At 45.3% G+C, this 23,280-nt stretch overlaps 1 protein-coding gene across 5 annotated transcripts in view; it reads right to left on the bottom strand.

Moving 5' to 3' along the window:
* Positions 1-23,280, bottom strand: part of SEPTIN7 (septin 7) — a 266,147-nt gene that overhangs the window by 216,529 nt on the left and 26,338 nt on the right. For 3 of the 5 annotated variants that reach the window (XM_033930201.1, XM_033930196.1, XM_033930197.1), the window contains exon 2: positions 11,824-11,828. The exons of the other annotated variants lie outside the window; for them this stretch is intronic. In XM_033930201.1, coding sequence (XP_033786092.1) covers positions 11,824-11,828 — 5 coding nt within the window. The remainder of the gene's footprint in view (positions 1-11,823; positions 11,829-23,280) is intronic. 5 annotated transcript variants of the gene reach the window in all.

Here is a 23,280-nt window from a genome sequence, read left to right as displayed (position 1 = left end):
CGTGATCTTGGCCCACTCCGCCAGGAAGGCAGACAGCCGTCCCCCCAAGGGAATAGCGGAGGGAGCTGAGACCCTGTTATTGTGGGGTGCGACTTGCTGGAGCACGGGCTGGCTGAGCTGATGGGGGTTTCGCCGTACGAAAGGAACTCTTGCGGAAACCTAGGTCTCAAGGAAGGGAAGGAACCATAAGCGGGCTGAAAGGATGGCTTACCAGGTCTATATCTCTTAACATCCCGGAAACGTGGTCTGGCCGCCAAGGATTTTAAAGGGGGCCTAGGTCTGTCTTCCGGTAAGCGCTGTGTTTTGGTATCACCAAAATCCTTCACCAATTTATCCAAATCTTCCCCAAACAACAAACGCCCTTTAAAAGGGAGTTTCACTAGCCGAAGTTTGGAAGCCGCATCCGCAGCCCAATTACGGAGCCATAAAGATCTGCGAGAAACCACCGAAAGAGACATCTGCTTTGTAGACGCGCGAATAATATCATATAAGGCGTCCGCAACATACGCTAGACCAGACTCCAAATCAGCCAGTTCCGAGGGAACAGATCCCCCGGACTCCATCAAATTATCCGCCATCAGCTGAGACCATTGCAGACAAGCCCGCGCCGCATACGAACTGCAAATCGCGGCTTGCAAGGTGACTCCAGCCACTTCAAAGGACATTTTCAGTGAAGATTCAATCTTCCTATCCTGGACATCCTTCAGCGCAACACCTCCTTCAACCGGCAAGGTAGTCTTTTTGGTAACCGCGGCCACCAGCGCGTCAACCCTGGGTAACTTAAATCTCTCGAGTTCTTGCGGGGCAACAGGATACAAGAGCCGCATGGCTTTCGACACCCGTAGACTAGCTTCCGGAGTGTCCCATTGCGTCTCAATAAGCTCCTGCATTGCTTCATGCACAGGAAAAGACCTAGTCGGCTTGCGCGTCCCCGCCATAAGGGGGTTTGCGGACCCAGAAACTTAAGTATCCTCTTGCGAGATGTTTAATCCCTGCAATGCCTTAGAAATTAAAGAAGAAAGTTCTTCCCTGTGAAAAAGCCAGAGAGCGGAAGGATCATCCACATCCCTACCCGGGGGTTCCTCCGCTTCCAAATCCAGCACCTCACCTTCCTCCAGCGTCTCAGGAAGGGATAAAGAGATAAAGGGGAGACAGGGTCAGGGTCCCCTTCGTCCACCGCCGCAATCCTGCGCCTCTTCGCTACCTGAGACTTCACCGGAGGGGAAACAGCATTAACAGCAGCAGTACCAGTATTACTAATATTAGTAGTAGTAGTGGAAGTAGAGGGAACAGGCAGCACAGGAAAATTCAAAGGCACCGGCTAAACAGGCAGATAGCTCTGTAAAACAAAGGCACGGTGCATTAACATGACAAATTCTGGAGAAAACGAGCCTAGCCCGAATCCCGCCGACCCTGCCTGTCCTGTGCAGTAGACCGGAACCGCGGCTTCTCCCAGCGCTCCCGACGCCGCTACAGCCGCCGAATTCCCCTCAGACGCCGGCGTGCCTTGAATCATGGCCGACTCGACCGCGAGGGAAGAGAAGCTCGATTGCGCCTCCCCAGCGCGGGAAATTGCCAAGTCACACGCCGGCATGAAAGAATCCTCTGCCGGTGTATCTGCACACCCGGCAGAGCACAGTCCCGACAGTGTCCTGCGCTTCCCACAGCGCGAACACCGTTTTACAGCCTCCGCCATTTTTTTTTTTTTAAAATGGAGAAAGCCCGCCAAAATCGCCGACGCAGCCCTCCAACAAAATCGGCATCCGGGATCGCACAAAACTCACTAAAACCCCAGAAAACCAAATTTCTTACTCACCCAAACAAACTTCCAATCACACAACAGCAAGCAAGTAAGGTTATGGCTGGTAATTGCACCGAAAGCTGACCAAAAGGCACAGCCCAGCATAGGCAGGCTCAGAATTTTTTTTTTTTTTGTACTGGAATGAAGAAAAATACCGAGCCCAAGTCAACCCCTCAAGCAACCGGAGGGGAGGGTGGAGAAGGGACCTGGGGGGGGCCCAGGTGTAGCTCCCAAAGCCGGCACCGCTCAGCCAGGCACTCCTGTCTCTCTGAAGAGAACGAGTCTCAACAGAAGACCATAAATTCACCCAAATCCACCGGGCACAGCCAGAATCCAGGAGCTAGAGGTATAGCTACGAACCCTGCTGGGAGATAGAGCAAACTGAATGGACAGGAGGAATACCAGTATATAAGACCACCTGTTAATCAGTTTCTCTATCTCCACCTGCTGGTCGATGTGAGCTATCCCACTTGTCTCTGGATTCATCTGCTGCTATGCTAAGGAACCTCTCTTACCACATCCTCTGGCAACGCGTTCCAGAACTTAACTATTCTCTGAGTGAAAATAAATTGGAATTCATCCGTGAGTATGGAGACTTTTCAGGTTTTAAGCTAAATTTAGATAAATCAGAAGCCATGTCTCCTTTGGATAGTTTGTGAATAGAGTTGGGTCCTGCTTTTCCTCTCAAATGGGCGCAGGACTCTTTGATACCTGGAGATTGATTATGCTCCTCAGCAGGATTGCTGACCTTTACGCCTGCATTGTTCCTCGCCTACTAGATATCACTAAACAACAAATGGAGACATGGATGTCTCTCCCCATATCGCTGGTTGGACGTATTAATCTATATAAAATGTCTTTATTTCCTTTGTTTCTTCTCCAGGTGCTCCCTCTGAGATTCTGGGAGAAAGATATCCATTTGTTACATATCATCCTTTGCTTTTTTGCTTGTCCAGCAAAATTTACGAAGATGTCCCTTTTTAAATTATTTGGAACCTGGCAAGCGGGTGTCATTGGTGGGAGCACACTTCAAGGGACCCTCAGGAGTCTTTCAGATGTTTGCAAGAATCCAAATGAGGATGATCAGGAAAAGAGGCGGATTGTGGCCTCAGATCACTCATAAGTGAACATTCTGCAGTGACAGGCTGCTCAGACTGCAGATTCAATTCCTGAAGAGATTCAGAGATCAAATCAACAAGGCACGCGTGCTTGAAAAATTGGCGCACAGTGGGATCATTCCCCAAATATGGGGCTCTGCACTGATCCGGATCCTGGGAGATCCACAAGTTGGCCACATCTGCGACTGCCGCAATGCCTCCCAGCGAAAGCAGATGTATATAAAGTGTCTGGCACAACTAGCTTATCTGCTGGCACCCCTGAAGAAGACAAGAGAAAAGACCATGGTCCTGTAAAGCAGATGTCCCTGTGACTGGCATCAGAGCCAGCAGAAAGGAAACAGGCAGAGTCTTTTTAACTAAATATGCCTGATAAAGCATATTCACGAATTCTGTGGAAAACCCATTCTCCGGGAGAGCCAACCAGTTTTGGACTGTTTGGAGGATATGCGAGGTTTCTTGCCAGAGATGAGCTTGTGTTTAGCTGAAATGTCACCAGCATGCTCCCCAGGGTCCCCCAACACCATTTTCATGGGAGTCAGGGCAGAAGGTGCTGGAAGACCCTCTTTGGAGGTCGAAGGTACCGAATCAGGGCAAGCCTCGCAGGCTGCAGCACATGTGGAACACGCTTGCGCATCTGACAGCCATCTACCGCAAACGAGGATTGAATCTTGCAAAAACAAAGCTTGGAAGTAAGAAAAATATGCTTAAATTCAAATTGAGAAAAATCCAAGATGGCCACCGCAGGTGCCAATTTTGAAGAAAAAAAGCCTGGGAAAATTACAGGAACCCTCAGAAAATGGTGATTTCTGGATTTTAGAGGTGGGGAGGGGTAGGGCATGCAGAGAAACCACCCAAGAAACCCTTTTCAAGATCCCCCTAAATCGCTGATTCAGGCTGTCAGCCTGTACTCACTATGACTTGTGCTGAATGAGAGAAAGCTTAAAGGGAGATTCTTTGCTTCAATGAACTGTAAAACTGGATTTCAAGTATTACAACTACCCCACCGGCCTGACCACTAAGGCCGGTGACCTCCACCACCCTCGGACATGCCGCACTGAAACCTGGCGGAGGAAGAGTCTGGCGGAGGAATGCAGACTGGCTCCGATCCCAGTTGTACCTCTACAGAACCGCTCAGCCTGCACTCTACCCATTAGCGGACTAACCTGGGGTGAGCAAGCTCCCAAGGGAACGGTCCCTGAGCCCCGGTCTGATGTGCAGGCTGTCGGGGGATTTACTAAGAAGCAGGGACCACCTTAGAAGCAGACTTTTTCCAAAGGTCTGCAATCTCCCGCATTCAAGGATGTCTCCGCAGGAGCGTCCACAGCACAAGGGTAAAAAACGTGAAAGCAAAACACTGAAACTATGTGAAATATAACATGAGCAGAAAAGATAAAGACTCCTACAGCCCGGCTTGTAGGAAGGAAGACTGGAGAGCTGGAATACTGGCACAGTGATGAGGTATGAGGGGGAGGGATTTAAGTCTCTGAAATTCTGAGGCTTCCTACATAGTCCTGGCAGATAGAGGAAAATACCGTATTTTTAGCTCAAAAAAAAGCACCCTAGATTTAGAGGAGGAAAACAAGAAAAAAAACATTCTGAACTAAATTCTCCCTGCCAGGCTCTGCACCCAACCCCATACTCCTTGCCAAGCTCTGCACCCTGTCCCCCCTCCCTGCCAGGCTCTGTACCCTGTCCCCCCTCCCTGCCAGGCTCTGTACCCTGTCCTCCATCTGGTGGTCTAGTGGTTGGCTAGGACAGGGCAGGCAGGTAGGGACAAAGTGAGCATGCCTAGTGGCTGGCAGTCAGGTAGAGACACGGCACGCAGGCAGGACTCCCCTCTCCCAGGCAGCCCCCCAGGCAGGCAGACCTCCCTCTTCACAGGCAGCCCAGCAGGCAGGCCCGGCCTCTCCCTCCCTATTTTTAATTTGGCAGGGTAGGCCCCGGCCTCTCTCTCCTCCCCCCGGTACCTATTTTTAATTCAGCAGGGCAGCTCCTGGCTTCCCTCCCCCCCCCCCACCCCATTAAATTTTTAATTCTGGCACCCTACCTTGCTGCACACGTCTGCCTGCCTGGTCCCCACCAGTTCCCGCGAGCACTGATTGCTGTCGCGGCTACCTCCGAGTCCTCTTCTTTTCCCTGCGGCAGAGCGGCGCACAAGGCTGCACGCCTGGTCCCGCGCCACTTCCCGTGAGAACTAAGCGGCGCGGAACCAGGCGTCCAGCCTTGTGCGCCGCTCTGCCGCAAGGGAAAATAAGAGGATTCAGAGGCAGTGGTCAGTGCTCGCGGGGACCAGGCAGACAGTTGCATCCAGCAAGGGAGGGCGCTAGAATGTAAAAAAGGTAACGATGGGGGGGGGGGGGGAGGCTGGGAGCTGCCCTGCCGAATTAAAAATAGGTACTGAGGCAGCCATGTCAGCTGTCAGTGCTCACGGAAACTGGCGGGGACCAGGCAGGCAGTCGCATCCAGTGACGGAGGGCACCAGAGTTCTAAAAAGGTATGGGGGGGTTGAATATTCACTCCATAAGACGCACCCTTATTTCTACCCCCTTTATTGGGGGGTGGAAAATTATTTCTACCCCCTTTATTGGGGGGTGGAAAAAGTGCATCTTATGGAACGAAAAATACGGTAACCCACTGATCCCAGAATAATGTGGGATAGTAGAAGAACAAGATATTTTGAAGCTGCAGGAAACTTTTGAAAAATAGATTGCTAAAATCCAAGATGGCTGTCAGCAGGATTTTGGCACCAAAAAATGCTAAAAAATGGCCAAATAAAACGTAAAAACCTGTGAACTTAGGGTGGAGGAACATAGGGGAACAAATACAACCACAAAATTATTGAACAACAGACCACCCTCCTCCCCCCCATGCACCTCAGAGGCTGTAACGACCTTACTCACTGTGACCTGCTACTCAATAGTAGCTGGAAAGGGAGAAGAAATCACTCTCATGAAGAACGCTGGATCTTCGAGTGGCCAGTCGGACACAATGTCTGACTGAGCCCCCACCCCCCATGAACCAAAGGATGCACAAAACTGGGGGGGGGGGGGGTGGAGGCAAAAACGCAACTGGCATCCTAAGAGACACTGCTGAGCCTCCTACATATGCCCGACAGCCTGCACTCAAATCACTGCCAAGCAGTAGGTGAGCAATGCTAACTGGGGACAACACTTCTGCAGGTGCCTAACAGGGATTGGCCTGTCAGTGGCAGACCACAGTCTGTTTCTTCTCCATGAAGGCAGAGCTGAACCATGGAATCGAGAAGCTCTGAGCACTGAAAACTTAAGAAAAATAGGCAAAAAAACAAATAAAAGAAGGCAGAGCAGAACAGAAAAATTCCTTAAGGCTCACGGGCACAAGGAAAAAAACTGTAGGTGGTGGTAGAGTTCTCTCAGTGAAGATAGTTACATAAAAATTCCAGAGTGGATCCTTGCTGCAAAGGCTCTTGGCCATGAGATTGCTCACTTGTCCAGAATGACATGCCTATTGCACTAGAATACTACTTATCACCTCACAATAATTTCATATTTATTTCTAATTGTATAAACAAATCAGTAATTTTTTGATATAACAAACTAATCTGAAAAGTTATTTTTCAAAAAGTGAAACCTTCATCTGATTATAAATATTAAGATTACTAGTGTTTAGCCCGTTACATTAACGGGTGCTAGAATAGATTAGTCTGATCCAGTATGGCTCCCATTTCCCCTTTTACCTTCCCTATTTCCACCTTTTTTCACCAACTTAAAAATCTGTCCCCTTTCTCTGTCCTTCACCTCCATAGAACTCTCTCTCTATTCCCCCTTTCCCCATCAACATTTCCTTCTGCATCTTCACTTATTCTTCCAGCTCCTATTTTCAGCCTCTTTCTCTCACATGCCCCCTTTTTAGCCCTCAGCTTCAGTCCCAGTCCTTTTATCTCACTTGTCCCCTTTTATAGCCCCCTTCTCCCACCTTTTTTCATCCCCAGCTCCTTTCTCTCACACATTCCCTTTATAGCCCCCAACCCTAACCCCCTTTCATACCTGCTCTTCCAGCTCTCAGTTCTAGCCCCAGTCTCCTTATCACACCTGTCTTCCTTTTTAGCCCCCTAATCCAGACCCAGACCCCTTCTCTCACAACTCACCTTTTGCAGTCCCAAGCTTCAGCCCTCTTCTCTGAACTGTTTTCTTTTAACAGCCTCCTACATCAGGTCTCTTTTCCCAAGAAACCCCCTTCAAAGCCTCTTTCCCTCACATGTCCCCTTTTTTCAGCACCCCCCCAGTCCCCTTCTCCCATCTTTTTCCTTTCAGCCTCCAGCCCCAGCCCCCTTTTCTCACATGTTCCTTTTGCAGTCTCCTTCTCACATATATACCCTTTTTGCCCCCAGCCCCCTTCTTACATGTTCCCTTTGTACAATACCGACCCTAGCTCCAGCCCCCTTAATCCAGCCCCAGCCCCCCTTCTCTCACAACTTACCTTTTGCAGTCCCAAGTTCCAGCCTTGTACAATACCAACCGCAGCTCCAGGCCCCTTCTAACACCTACCCTTTTTTCAGCCCCTAGTTCCCTTCTCCTATTTTCTCCTTTTGCCTCTGAAGTGTGGCTTGGACCCTGGAATCTGGAATCAAATATAACAGTGTAAACGTCTAAAATATCCTGTTTGCAGGAGAGAAAGCCTAGCCAATGTCCTCACATCCTTGCCCTTCTCCTCATTGGCTAGGCAGTCGCACCTCTAGCTCCCTATTGGCTCCCGGCACTATCCATCACCGAGAAGCCCCACCCTTCCCTGCTGCAACCGGAAGCACCCCTTTCCCCCTCCATGGCAGAGGTTGTTTTTACTTTTGGTCTCGCTCGGGGTTTCCTTGGCAGAAGGAGAGAGGGCAGGAGTCGCCGCCGTGGTCGCCACCACTGGCTCCGGGTTTGCAGCATCGCCAAGGGAGGGTGATGGGGAAACCGCCACAGGCTCCTTCAAGTAGGGGAGAGATTTATTGTACTCCGCATGCGGAGGCACAGAGTTTCAATCCTAGTGCGCATGAGCGCTAAGGGTTTTATTATTTTTGATACCATCAAGAATGAGTCTTTCTGTAGAAAACTATGATTTAAAATAAAGTCTTTCTGACTAGTGATCTAAATAAAATCCACCTGGGAGACATATCTGTGGTATCATTAGAAGGAGGATACTTGATTAAATACATGTGAGAAAACACTGAAAGTTTCCATACACATACTGGTGGTGCAGAATCCTCTATAATAAAACCCTAAGCACACATGTGCACTTAGGGTTTTGTGATCCCTGCCACTGTGCTGTGTCCATACGTGCCAAATTCGATTTGGGCGCATGGGGCGGCTTGCGACGGTGATTTCAGCGGTGGTTTGACTCCTGCGCTGCCGGGACGCCTCTTCTCACCCCCCGACCAGCAAACGCAGCAGTCGCAGGGCATTTGCTAGGCCAGCCCACTTCGATAATGCGAGGTGGGCCAGCCTAGTAAAAGCCCCGAGGCTGCCGGGCTAGCAGATGCTGGACAGGGGGAGCAGGGTAGGGGTGCTGCTGGACAGGGGGGGGCAAAAGGAAGGGAGAAGGGCTGCTGCTGGACAGGGGGAGCAGGGAAGGGGTGCTGCTGGACAGGGGGGGGAGAAAAAGGAAGGGAGAAGGGCTGGACAGGGGGAGCAGGGAAGGGGTGCTGATGGACAGGGGGGTAGGTAAAAGGAAGGGAGAAGGCTACTGCTAGACAGGGGAAGCAGGCAAGGGGTGGTGGAGAACAGCCAAGGAAAGAGAGAGAGAAAAAGAAAGAAAGACAGATAGACAAGACAGAAAGCTGCCAAGGAGAGAGAGAGAGAAAAAGAAAGAAAGACAGATAGACAAGACAGAAAGCTGCCAAGGAGAGAGAGAGAGAAAGAAAGACAGACGGAAAAATAATGTTCTTACCTGTTAAGTTTCTTTCCTTTAGACGCAGCAGATGAATCCAGAGACCAATGGGATAGCACACATCTACCAGCAGGTGGAGATAGAGAAACTGATTAACAGGTGGTCCTACTGGCTGGCACGCCTCCTGCATCTTCAGTATTGCTCCTTGCCCAAGCATCATTAACCATAAATACGCTTATCATGTAAAAAACTTCTTTCCCATAACAAATTTCAAAAGGTAATAATACAGAATACAACTATCAATAATAACAGACTTCGAAAGTTGCAAAAGAAAAAACCAACAGTCAATATCCAGAAAGGGTGGGGCTCTGGATTAATCTGCTGCGTCTAAAGGAAAGAAAATTAACAGGTAAGAAAATAATTTTTCCTTCCTTAGCAACAGCAGCAGATGAATCCAGAGACCAATGGGATGTAGCAAAGTAATCCTCAATCTGGGTGGGAAGCAAACGCCACCTCCGCAACAACCGAAGCACTAAACGCAGCCTCCGCATGCGCCCCCACATCCAACTAGTAATGCTGAGATAAAGTATTCTTGGAAGACCAAGTAACCGCATGACAAAACTCCTCCAAGGAAAAAACCTCTGGACTTAGTCCAAGTAGCCACCATTGCTCTGGCTGAATGGTCATGAAGTTCTTCTGTCAACCGTCAAGTAAGCATAAAGAATGTCCTCCTGGACCCTTCGAGCGATAGAGGCTTTGGACGCTGCAATACATTTGTCGTGCCCTTAAAGAATACAAAGAAGTGATCTAAACGACTAAAAGTCGTTAGAAACCTAGATTGTGGAGAATGCTATGCACTTTTAAAAAAAATGCAGTGAAGAAAAGCTCGCCTCCCCAATCCTCCTCCCAGGAAGAAGGAAGGAAAAGTGAGAGCGGCATAAAAGAAAGGATGACACAACCTTAGAAAGAAATTGTGGTACTGTCCGAACTGACACCCCAGAATTTGTAAATCAGAAATAAGAATCCCCACCGTACAAGGTCTGCAACTCAGAAAACCGCCGAGCTGAAGCCATGGCCACAAGAAACACAGTGTTCAACATCACAGCCTTTTAAAATCTCAAAAGACAAGGTTGAAACAAAGCCTTCTGTAAACTGCGAAGAAGTACCTTAAGACTATACTCCGGACAGGGCTTCTTAAGAGGTATACAAATATACTGTACTCCTTTTAGGAACTGAACTACATGAAGCTGAGAAGTAAGCGAAGAGCAAGATACCTAGCCCTTGTAACAAGCTAAGATTGCCAATTGAAGCTGAAGGGAATTGAACGCTAAGCCCTTGGCAATACGCTTGTGCCAAAAAAGAAAGAATATAAAACAAAGAACTCTGGAAGTGTGCCAATGTTGAGAAGTACCCAAGAAAGGAAAAGCCTTCAAAAGGAAGCATAAGCCACAGGTGAAGACATCTGTATCGCCTGGAGAAGAGAAGAAATAACCTGCTTCGCATAATCCTTACACATTAATCCTGACTTTTCAAAAGCTAGGTCGTAATAGCAAAGTAGGACAAATATCCATGTTGATCGGACCCTAGGTGAGTAAATCCAGAGATACCAGGCATATCAACAGTTCGGCCCTTCTATCTTGAAGCACTGTATGTCTGGAATAGACTACCTGAGTCAGTACGTCAAGCTCAGTCTCTAGCAGTATTCAAATCTAGGCTAAAAGTCCATTTGTTTGAGGCTACTTTTAACTCCTACCCACTTGTAACATACCAATGTCTGGGTAATCATTCCCTCTGTGAGAGAATACCTAACCTCTATTTGTCCTGTCTGTTTTAGTTAGATTGTAATCTCTGTTGAGCAGGACTGTTTAATGTACAGCACTGCACACATCTAGCAGCATTATAAAAATGACTAGCAGTAGTAGTAGAGACCAAAACCTATCAGCAACTGTGCCAATGTCATCTTTTCAATAGATTAGACTGCACTGCTGACATGCTTGCGCATTTCCTACACATTTAATAGAGGATAATGAACCAGCCTTCACCTCATGCCTGTACAAGTATTGTGATGATAGTTTTGGACCCAATAAACTTCAGAGGAGATTCGTACCACTTTTCCAGATGCCTGGTGCTGCTCCTTTGTGACTGGATTTTTAACATTGCTGATGAGGGAGGCAAATGGCTTTTCCAAGGAAGACCCACTGGAATGCAGCGTTAGATGATCTTTACATAGACCAAGCCCTTTTTGGAAGAAGATGCCTCTTCTCCACCTCCACCTCATGATTTCAAATGTGGTTCAAGTAACTTGGTTATAGTCAGTCAAGACAAAGCAAACATTTGGAGTGGAGTGGGCACTGGAGTTCTGGATCTTTCTCCCATATTGCAGGCTGGGGCAGAACCCTGACCACCTGGGACATGCCACCAAAAAGCAGATAATTAAAAAAATGGAACTATAGTTTTGTTTGGTGTGTGCATGTAAGGAATGAGATGAACAAAGTGAACACATGAAGATTAGCTTCTTAAAATCAGAGTGATTTGTTTTCACACCCATTTGAAAGAGAGGTTCAGCACTCCTGCAAAGACATCAACTACACTGTAAGCAATTCCCTAATCTCTTATTTGTCATGTCTTTTTTGAAAATCAGCATTGTTAAGCTCTGTCAAGTAGGGACTGGTCTCTTTCATGTTTAATGTACAGTGCTGTGTACATCTAGTAGCACTACAGAAATAATAAGTAGTAATACATGTGCACAATTTAATCCTGCATGAGGAAGGAAAATGTTTAATGCTGAACATTTAACAAAATCATTGCAAATTTTTGGGTTTTTTAATAAAAAAAATTTTCTCTAATCATCTGTGCGCTCTAAATCTTACAGCCAAGCAGTGCTTTGAATAAATACAGTAAACATTCCTTTCCTACTTCAGCTACAAAGAGAACTCTTGCCAATATTTTTCTACTGTGCTTGCAGAATTGGAAAAAGTCATGTAATGTATTATAGTCATATTTAAAAGAATGCATCAACAGTAGGCACAGTATACAATGATAGTGAGCAATACTTACAGCTACTTTGTAAACAATATGTTTCCACCATTCATGTGTTGCAGATACAGCCACAAAGACATAATAAAATCAGGAATTCCAAGTATTGCATGTTGCAGTCCAAGCAGGAACAGTACCAATGGAGCAAAGCAAAAAAGAAGAGGGGCAAAAAAAAAAAAAGTTAGGATGTGTGCATTTTTACATAATTTATAAAAAACAGAACATGAACTTTATTTCTCATTTCAATCACTGCATTATCTAGCAACCTAAAAACATACTTTTCCCCTTTCATTTCCAAGAGTTTAAAATATTAGAAAACATTCCATGAAGATAATGTTACAAGCAAAGAGTCACAGACGCTTACAACTGCTGCATTCTGTGACTACCAGAGGCCTTGCCTAGAATTACCATATTGCAATGACTTCCAAGTCTGTTGCACACAGAGCTCCATTTTTATACTGCTAGCCCTCAAGATTAATAATGCATTTCCTATTAGAAACCCAAGAATACCTAATTACTTTTGAATTCTGCCTCAACAGCCACTTTTCTTATGCAATTTCTAAACGAAGGTATCACAACCACTAAAAACATATTCCTAATTATTTAAACACACTGAGGTAGCTATTGAGTGTGTTTAGTTCAAAAACAAAGGTGCAAAAAGATTCACTGAGCAGACTTGAATATGGTGGTTGAAGAAAGCTTGTTAGTTTGTTATATTGGCAACAATATGTATGCTAACAAAAGGATTCTAATATTCACTACTCTTGAAATTCATTGCAATTTGCTCTTAGCAGAAAAGTGCTTTTACCTTCACATTTCCCCTCAAGAGAAGGGTTTTAGGTATCTGGTCAATCGGAGTCTTAGGCCCCTCCCCGGTACATCCCTGAACGCACTGGGAAAGGGAAGACCCATCATTTTGCAATGAGGGCCTGCCGGCAGGAGGATATGGCCATCCCTCTTGCCGGCCATCAGATAAAAGTACAGGGGCATTCAGGGGGTGGCAAGTGGATCTTGGGGGTGTCCGGGGGGGGGGGGGCACTTGAGAAGTGTGGGGTAGAATCAGGAGGTGTTTGGGGGTTTTGGAGGATGATGGGGCAAGCGGCAGGAGAGAGTGGGCATCCCTCCTGCCGAGGGATGTTTCGGAGGTGGTGGCAAGAGGAATTGGGCACTCCTGCTGCGGAAATTTTTTTTTTTGGGGGGTGCTTTGGGGGTTTGGCAGGCAGGAGTGGGCATTCCTCCTGCCAGGGGATGTCTCGGGAGTAGCAGCAGGAGTTGGCCACTCCTGCCATGGACATTCAAGGGGAGAGGTTTGGGGGTTTCTGGAAGGAGGGAGTGTGCATCCTGCCAGCTGTCTTCGAGGGGGAGATAGGTTCCTTGCTGCGGCACTAATCACAGCAGGGAGATTCCCTTACCATGATTAGTTCTGCAGCAACAAGGTTCTCTAACCATCGCCTGTGACATGGATGCTGTTTAGAGAATCATGGTGGTTAGGCATCTGTTTGTCAGGACAGACACGATTTTATATAGCACTGTTCTTCAACTGCCAGTCCGCAGAAAATTTCTGCCAGTCCATACAGGACCGGCGAGATTGAGTCGGCAGTTAAATTTCCTGCCGACTGCGGTAGTGTTGGAATGCTGCTGTTCCTCCCAGCCTCGGGCTATCAGACAGGCTGCTGACGTTGGGGCCTTCCCTCTGCGAGTCTCGCCTGTTCGGAAACAGGAAGTTGAAACAAAATAGGTGGGACTCAGAGAATGAAGGGCCTGACGTTGGCAGCCTGTCTTGATCGCCGCCCCTGCCGAGTTGCTGAAGAGGGCGGCGGGGAAGGTCTAGGTGGAAGGGAGAGAGCTACAGCTGCAGGTGGAAGAGAGATGGTTAGCGTGTGCGGGAGCAAGATCCTGCGAAACTTTCGACAGTGGCTGTCTCCCCTCCCAGCAGCTCTTGTACTTGCCAGGGCAGTGATTCATCGGCAACTTCCTCTTTCCTCAGAGGCGGCAATGGACCCAAGGCTGCCTAAATAAATCGCTGTGCAGGCAAGTACTGAAAGCTGTTGGAAGGGGAGGAAGCCATTGTTGGAGGCTGGGAAGCTGCTGGATAAAGGGAGAGCTGTTACTGGACCTGGAGGGAGGTAGAAGGACAAATGCTGCTGGGAGGGGAGGAGGAAAAGGGATGTGAAGAGAGTTATTGTTGGATAGGGGGAGGAGGGAAGGGAAAAGGAAAAATGGAAGGAAACAGCTGGAAGGGAGATTAAAGGGAAGGAAGGAGTTAGGATGGAATGGAGAGATCAGATGAGGGAAAGGGGAGAGAGGAATGAGAAAGTAGAGAGAGATTGATGCTGGAAAGGGGGTCAGCAGAGAAATGAGAGAGGGATAAAGATGCTAGATCTGGTGTAGGAGAGATAAAAATGAAGAACGCAGTGAAGCTGGAATGAATCATGCAAAAAGGAGAGAGGAGGCATAGGCTGGATGGAAAGGGGAGAGGGGCATAGAAAGAAGTCAGATACATATGGAAGGGGGAGAGGGCAGACAGTGGATGGAACAGGCAGATGCTGGATTGAAGAGGCAGGGCAGACGCTGGAAGGAAAAGAGTGAAAAGAAGATGAAAGCAGAAACCAGAGACAACAAAATGTAGAGAAAAAAAAAATTTATTTCTATTTTGTCATTAGAATATATCAGATTTGAAATATATATCCTGCTAGGGACATAGCTGGGGACTGCAAAGCCCAGGCAGTGCTTCTTTAGCTTCCAGCTGGCTTAGGGCTCTCTCGGACCAGGGGTCACTCCCCTAACACTATTCCTGTCATGTGTGACTGCAGTATTCTGTTAGCATATTTCTGTGTAGCATTCTGTAATAACTTGGCTTGTTCAGTTTTCTTGATAGAGGGGATATATGTGAAAGGGAGGGGAGACAGGGGTTTTGTTGGTCCTTGCTCTGTATATTTGTATTTATAAAATCACAATTGTAAAGAATATTGTTTCTTTTTATACTTTAATAAAATACATTCATTATAAAATCATAACTGCGGCTTGTGCAGATGGGATCAGATGGTTTGCAGGGACCAAGCTCACGTAGACGGGGCGGAAATGTTTTTTTTTAATTTCAGTCTTAGTAGTTTGCTGGTCCACAAAATAATTATTTTATTTCTGCCTGTCCACGGGTGTAAAAAGGTTGAAAAACACTGCTATATAGGACGCCTGTGTGCAATTCTCAAAAGCTGCTTAGGCAGCTGCTGAGACCGGATGTCCCATATAGAATCAGGCCCACAATGTCTCAGAACTTTGTATTAGCAGAAGCCAATTTTACAAAACAGAGAGGGAAGAAGTGAAAACAGATTTTTTTTTTTTTAACCAGCAAAAACTACATATTCTAAAACATTTTAAGTACAGTGGAACCTTGGTTTATGAGTATAATTCATTCCAGAAGCATACTCGCATATCAAAGCAACTCGCTTGATACATTCCCACCTACCCCCCCACCCGAGAATCTGTATCGCTCCCCCCCCCACCCCCCGAGAACCGGCACCCCCTGCCCGAACAGCATTCAGCTTTACCCCCCATCTGGCACTGGCACGCAGCCCACAGGACGTACCGGTGAAAGAAGTTCCTGCCTCTTGCCTGGGCCTTGAGCATCTGCGCATGCTCAAGGCCTTCTGGTTCTCGCTCTCTCTGAGATTCTTGACTTTATTCATTACTGATAAAGCTGATATGTTTTATGAATGTATACTTCTAGTGTGCATGCAAGTGCGCACATATACTGTATGTCTATTTTGCCTGCCTAATTGCAAATACATATTATCTTGAGAGAGTTTTTGTATGTATGCATGCACATGTGTTTGAACATCAGTGCATTTAGTGTTCTGATGAGGATTTGTGCATAAATGGGTACATGTCTCTCTTTGTGTGTGTGTTTGTTGGTTCTCCATGTCTGTGGTCAGGAGAAAAGAAAAGGAAGGCTGTTCTGCGAAATGAAGTTTAATAATTGTTATCCCAGACAAGCAGGTAGCATATTCTCACATGTGGGCAACGTCATCCACGGAACCCGGCACGGATTATCCAAAGTGAACAGTCGCTTTAAAATTTAAAAAGACTATCTGTACCATGCATGTGCAGGTGCCTTACCTCCCACTGACAGATCACGGGAACATCAGTTCTTTGTTTCCACAGAGCAGAGAAGTAATATTTTGGTTCTCTTCACATGCTTTTCAGCCACAGTACACTTTAATTTTCCTGAATTGCCAGTATAACTATAAGAAATACTCTCTCCGTGAGAGGTACGTCCTATAGAAAGTCAGTTGGTGCCTCTCCTCCTCGCCGGAGGCACACCCAGAATCTCATCACGGCACACAGTTTGCAGCGGCTTACCGATACCTCAGGCATGACCTCCTGGAAATACATGGCTCGTGCTACAGCTGATGCTTTTGATGTTGCTTCTCACACCTCAGCAGTGTCCACCACTATGTGCAGACAAGCTTAGCTCTGAATTTCAGATCTAGATGCCAATGTTCAAGATTGCCTTTCTGACCTACCCTGACTTTGGAGACCACAAAGAGGAAGCCACTCAAAAGATGAATACATATGAACTGTATGAGCACTCTCTCCTCAAAAGTGCAACAATCTCAACAACTAAGTACTTTTCAAGCTCCTACAGGTGTTCATACTATTCTAAAAATAAATACCGCCAGCCTTTAGTGTCTATACAAACATCTATTCAGAGATGTCAAGAAGAAACAGTACAGGCAACTGAAAACTGCTACATGTTCTCATCCTAAGCAGCAGCATTCCTTTTGATTCCCTCCTAGAGAGTTTAGCTAGAGTTTCTCAACCTTCTCCTCAGACTCTCCCAATAGGAGGGAGACTCATTCATTACCATCATCAGAGATCTCTGATAACATCAGATCAATGGGTACTACAAGCTGTGAACTAGGGATATGACCTGCATTTACAGAAGAAGTCACTGAACCACTCTCCAAGAGAGTCTCATTTCAACTCCAACAGAGAGCACTCCACCAAGAAATCTCAACTCTTCTCTATCTCAATACCATATAAAAGGTTCCACTGAAAGAGGGGCCAAGGATTTTATTCAAGGTACTTCCTTATCCCAAAGTCATCCGGAGATATTCACCCTATCCTCGATCCAAGTACCTGGTGAGAGAGAAATTTCGGATGCTCTCTCTGGGAACCCTGTTACCTCTTTTAGAGAAGAACGACTGGCTATGCTCTCTATATCTAAAATAAGTGGACACACATTTCAATTCTCTCTGCTCACAGAAAATACCTTTGTTTTCATCTTTGAACATGTCATTTCCAGTAAAAAGTCCTTCCATTTGGACTAACTTCAGCACCAGTTTTCACCAAGTGCTTAGTGGTAGTAGCAGCAATTCTTCATTCATTCAGCTTCCATGCATTTCCTTACCTGGACAACTGGTTACATAGAAATATGATGGCAGATTAAGGCCAAATGGCTCATCTAGTCTGCCCATCCGCAGTAGCCATTATCTCTTTCTCTCTCCAAGAGATCCCACATGCCTATCCCAGGTCCTTTTGAATTCAGACACAGTCTCTGTCTCCACCACGTCTTTATTTATTTATTTATTCAAGTTTCTATACCGTTCTCCCAGGAGAGCTCAGAACGGTTTACATGAATTTATTCAGGTACTCAAGCATTTTTCCCTGTCTGTCCTGGCGGGCTCACAATCTATCTAATGTACCTGGGGCAATGGGGGCATTAAGTGACTTGCCCAGGGTCACAAGGAGCAGTGTGGGTTTGAACCCATAACCCCTGGGTGCTGAGGCTGTAGCTTTAACCACTGCACCACACTCTTCTGGGAGACTGTTTCATGCATCTACTACCCTTTCTGTAAAAAAAATGTATTTCCTTGATAAAAGCCTCTTCACCCCAACAGGCTCAACAGGTTTTGAATTCCACAATTTCTCTTCTCGAGCTCCTGGGTTTTGCAGTCAATTATCCCAAATCCCATCTGGAGCCCACTCAGTCTCTGGAATTCATTGGCACTCTTCTGGACATAATCTAGACATGTGCTTTCCTCTCTCAGCAGAGACTCACTACACTACTTCAGCTCTGCCAGAAGTCTCTTCTCATTGCCAAATTTTACGACTTCTTGGTCACATGGCTCGCACAATATATGTAGTTCATTTACCTCAGAACATCCTCAGTGGGCACTATCCTTCCAGTGGTCTCAAGCTATTGGTCTTTTTTGTCTCAGCGCTTGTCTGTAACAACACAACTCAAATGTCTTACTTCTATGGTGGATGACTCCTCAAGCCAATCTTTCCAGAGGTCTCCTATTCCAAGTCCCACCTCATCAAAAGATTTTGACAACGGATTCTTCCATGTTGGGATGGGAAGCGCACTTGATGGTATCCACACCCAGTGATCTCAGTGCTATAAGTGTTTTCACAAACCTTTGTGCAACAAGCCCTTAGAAAGTCATCCTCTCATCCCTAGATTCATAAAAGGCCTTTACAATAGCAAGCCACCTCTAAAATCTCCCATGGTGGCTTGGGACCTTAATGTAGTACTAGCAGAGCTCATGAAGCCTCCATTTGAACCACCGTCTACTTCACCTCTCAAGCACCTCACTTGGAAAGGTGGTCTTCCTCATTGTTCTCACATCAGCATTCTGAGTCAGTGACCTCCAGGCGCCTTATACTACATTCTATCCTGACAATGTGGTTCTTTGACCTCAATCGAAATTCCTCCCAAAAGTTGTTTTGAAGTTTCATCTAATCAGTCTATCAACTTTCTGGTATTTTATCCGGAGCCACATTCTTATCCTGATGAGGCAGCGCTTTACAAATGTGCTCTAACTTGCTAACAGAACCAACCCTCACAGAATTTCTACTCAGCTGTTCCTGTCATTTGACCCAAGCAAGCTGGGAACTCCTGTAACCAAGAGAAGTATCTCCACATGTATTGCGAACTTATCTCATTCTGCTATGCTCAGACTGGTCTGACACTGGGAGATCATATAAGTGTGCATAAGGTGCAAGCCATGGTGACTTCAGTACCCCATCTACGCTCCACTCCTATTGAGGACCTCTGTAAAAGCAGTCACCTGGTCCTTAATTCATATATTCACCTACTACTATTGTTTGGAAAATCTTACCAGACAGGATAGACAGTTCGGCCACAAAGTTCTCCAAAGTTTAATTAGAACCCTATTCGTTAGCTGGGAGTCCCCATATGTAAGAATATGCTGCCTGCATGTCCTGGGATAAAGCACAGTTACTTACCTGTAACAGGTGTAATCCAAGCAGATAATCTCACAACCCACCCACCTCCTCTTCTTGGCTTCTTAGCTTTTTTACTGAACTGATGGTCCTGCGAGCTGGCAGTAGGCACCAGCGCATGCGCAGTACTGACACTTTTTTTCAAAGTCACAGTTCACTTTGGATGGTCCATGCTGGGCTCTGTGGATGAAATAGGAGGAGGAGGAGTTTCTTTTAGAATGATGGGGTTTTTCCCCAATAAGTTTTATTAACAATTTAGAATAAAGAATACACAATCGGTAAACACTCCAAAATATATCACCAAAAAATCTCTTCCTGATACACAAAATACCCTTTCTGAACCATGGTGTACATAAATGTATCAAACCCCTAACATGGAGGAAGAGACAATGTAAGGGAAATGCTTTTATTTTTTTATTTAGTGATTGATTTGTCTGTTCAGGAAGAAATGCATTTCTTTCTTTTCCTCTGGGGTTGTACTGCTTGCAGAGTCTTGCATCTTAGGGTTTGTTTATAAATATTAATAATTTTAGTTTTGGTCCTGCATTTGCATGGGGTTATCTGTTTTCTGGTAGGAATGAATGTTACAAAGCATACAGTGCTTTGTGTATTTTAATTTTGTGGTTAACCATTATGTGTTAATACAATTATATTGTGTGTATATATGAAAAATGAATGGAAAAAATGGTGTTACAATTAATACTATTATGGGGGCGGGGTCTGGGGCAGAGATTGAGTGTAGATGGGCACAACTTAGCCCAGTGTTCTTCAATTGCCAGTCCGCAGACCAGTGCTGGTCCACAAAATAATTATTTTATTTCCGCCAGTCCATAGGTATCAAAAGGTTGAAGAACACTGCTCTTAGGAACCGAGACACCGTGCCTCTATCCGTCTCCAGGTGGGTCCGCCCACATGCGGATACGCCCACATATATTTATTTGTAATTAGAAAAAATATTTCACAATATATAATTACATATTGTTTTTGTGATTAATTACTATGCTTTAATTATATTCAATTTGTAACAATGAAAATAAATCCTGCATATCAGATATTTGCATTACGATTTATAACAGTAGCAAAATTACAGTTATGAAGTAGCAACAAAAATAATTTTATGGTTGGGGGGTCACCACAACATGAGGAACTGTATTAAAGGGTCACGGCATTAGGAAAGTTGAGAACCACTGATATAGCTGGTTTGCTAGTCATCTATTCCAAGAGAAATTTCATCTAAAAGCTCCCCCATGATGAATTTTACCCTGACCCAAGGTTTTAAAAACAGGTAACAACCAAATGTAAATTAAAATAAACAGTAATAAGTCTACCATCTGTTGAGGGTTCAAATCTCGCACTGCTCCCTAGGAACCTGGGCAAGTCACTTGATCTTCCACTGACCCAGGTATATTAGATTGTGAGCCCATCGGAACAGGTAGGGAAAATGCTTGAAGTACCTGTATGTAATCCGCTTTGAGTGTGGTTGTATAACTACAAAAAGGCTATATACAAGTCCCAATCCCCTTCCCTAGCTTGATGAGGACAAAAAACAACCTAAAGAGACATGCAATGAAAAGGGCACGTGCTTTAATACACCATACATAAATGGTTTTTGACTGAAATGCTGAATTTTCTTAAAAATCAAGTCTACCCCTCACCCCATCCCTTCTATGCTGAATAGAGGATCCTCATTTTGGATGAGTCATGTCTCAGAAATCTTTCAAATTATATTCATTGTCCATAATCAAGTTAAACAAAATACAGAAGTTAGTGAATACATATCCACCTTCAGGAATGGCAAAGTCCAGGCAGCTTTAGTTCTCTATATTAATATTATAACAGCTTTACTCACATGCTTGTTAAAGTTCTTTCCTACTCCCCCCCCTACTTCCTTTCCAGCCAAGTGAGCAATAATGGGAACAGCTTGCAGAACTGCCCCTCCACACAACAGAAGCGTCACAGAGTACCTTTAAGGCCAAGGTTGCGATGCATTAAAAATTAATGCAGCCTGAAAATAAAGGAACTCCTGGCTGGCTGGTCCTGCTCTGACAACACCTCTGGATACCACTGAGCCCTTCTTAGTCTTAAACCTGGACTAGTCTTGCATAGATAATCATCCAATATGCCCATAAAATCACAATATTAACTCAAATCTTATTTGGATTCATAGCCTTATATTTAACAGAAGTTTAATCTTCCCTGTCCTGGATTGGTCACCGTGAGAACGGGCTACTGGGCTTGATGAAGCAATTGGTCTGACCCAGAAAGGCTATTCTTATGTTCTTTTTTTTATTATTATTTTATTTATTAATTTCAAAATATTAACACAAGAATTCTCTTGTTACAGAAAATCAGAGAAATATATAAAAGAAAATTTTTTTCATTTGTTACACAATATAAATTCAGTAATTCTTAATGTCAGAAAAAAAGATCTAAAGAATAATTAATTACAATATTGTGCATAATTATCCTTTCTTAGACCACAATGAGCTCCTTTGGGAGAATAAGATGTGAAGAGATAAGGAGTTCTTAACCAATGTAATTAATTAACTAAAAGAAAAGGCTTAACATGATTCAACCCAGTCTAATAAATACACAGCCATCACATTAGGTAAACTTTTTGGTGTCCAGAAAACTGCAAAGCTGCTCCGGCATAAAGTAGACATATTTTGTGCCAGCATATCGGACCAAACACTTACAGGGATAACTCAATAAGAAAGTGGCTCCCATTTTTATTGTTTCCTCTCTCATATTTAAAAATAATTTCCTACATTCCTGAGTAGATTTTGTAACATCAGGAAAAAATCCAAATTTTTTTCTCCCAAAAACAGAGTTTGGGAAAAATGAAAAAAGGTTTTCATAACCATATTTAAGTCTTGTTCAAAAAACAATGAAACTAAAAGAGTGCCACAATATTGAATCTCTTCTTGAGAAGTTTCTAGAATTCCGGTAATATCTTTTAAGTCCAGTTCCTGAGGTGTGTCTAATTGCTTATCATTGGTGTTTTCTGGTCTTCTAGGAAGATAAAGCACAGTTACTTACCGTAACAGGTGTTATCCAGGGACAGCAGGCAGCTATTCTCACAAGTGACGTGATCCAACAGAGCCCCGATGCGGGTGACGTGATCCAACGGAACCCCGATGCGGACGCCTCACAAGCAGACTTGCTTGAAGAAACTAGAAGTTTTGAGTCGCCCGCACCACACATGAGCGAGTGCCTTCCCGCTCGACATCGGGCGCGTCTCCTCAGTTCAGATAGCTAGCAGAGAAGCCAACCCAGGGGAGGAAGGTGGGATGTAAGAATAGCTGCCTGCTGTCCCTGGATAACACCTGTTACAGTAAGTAACTGTGCTTTATCCCAGGACAAGCAGGCAGGGTGACCTCCAAGCTAACCAAAATGAGATTATGGAAGAGTTGGCAACTTAGGAGAATAAATTTTGCAAAACTGTTTGGCCAAACTGTCCATCCCGTCTGGAGAAAGTATTCAGACAATAATGAGAAGTGAAGGTATGAACCGAGGACCAAGTAGCAGCCTTACAAATTTCCTCAATAGGGGTCGATCTGAGGAAAGCTACAGAAGCTGCCATTGCTCTGACCTTATGGGCTGTGACTTTACTGTGAAGGGGTAATCCAGCCTGGGCATAGCAGAAAGAGATACAAGCCGCCATCCAATTGGAGATGGTATGCTTAGAGATAGGACATCCCAACTTGTTCGGATCAAAGGAGACAAAAAGTTGAGGAGCAGTTCTGTGCGGTTTGGTGCGTTCCAAATAGAAAACCAAAGCACGTTTACAGTCCAGAGTATGAAGAGCTGATTCTCCAGGATGAGAATGAGGCTTTGAAAAAACACTGTAAGTACAATGGATTGGTTGAGATGAAACTCCGAGACTACTTTAGGAAGGAATTTCAGATGAGTGCGAAGAACCACCTTGTCATGGTGGAACACAGTAAAAGGTGGATCTGCAACCAATGCTTGAAACTCACTGACCCGTCGAGCAGAAGTAAGGCCAATGAGAAACACCACTTTCCAAGTGAGATACTTCAGATGAGCCATGTCCATTGGTTCAAAAGGCGGTTTCATCAGTTGAGTAAGAACAACATTGAGGTCCCAAACCACTGGAGGCGGTTTGAGAGGAGATTTGACATTGAAAAGTCCTTTCATGAATCTGGAAACCACAGGATGAACAGAGAGAGGTTTCCCTTCAATAGGCTGATGGAAAGCAGCAATTGCACT

This window comes from Geotrypetes seraphini, chromosome 2 (genome assembly GCF_902459505.1).
Source record: "Geotrypetes seraphini chromosome 2, aGeoSer1.1, whole genome shotgun sequence".
Lineage (NCBI taxonomy): Eukaryota > Metazoa > Chordata > Amphibia > Gymnophiona > Dermophiidae > Geotrypetes > Geotrypetes seraphini.
Note: the sequence above shows the minus strand (reverse complement) of the source record. Positions and strands in the feature narration are given on the sequence as shown.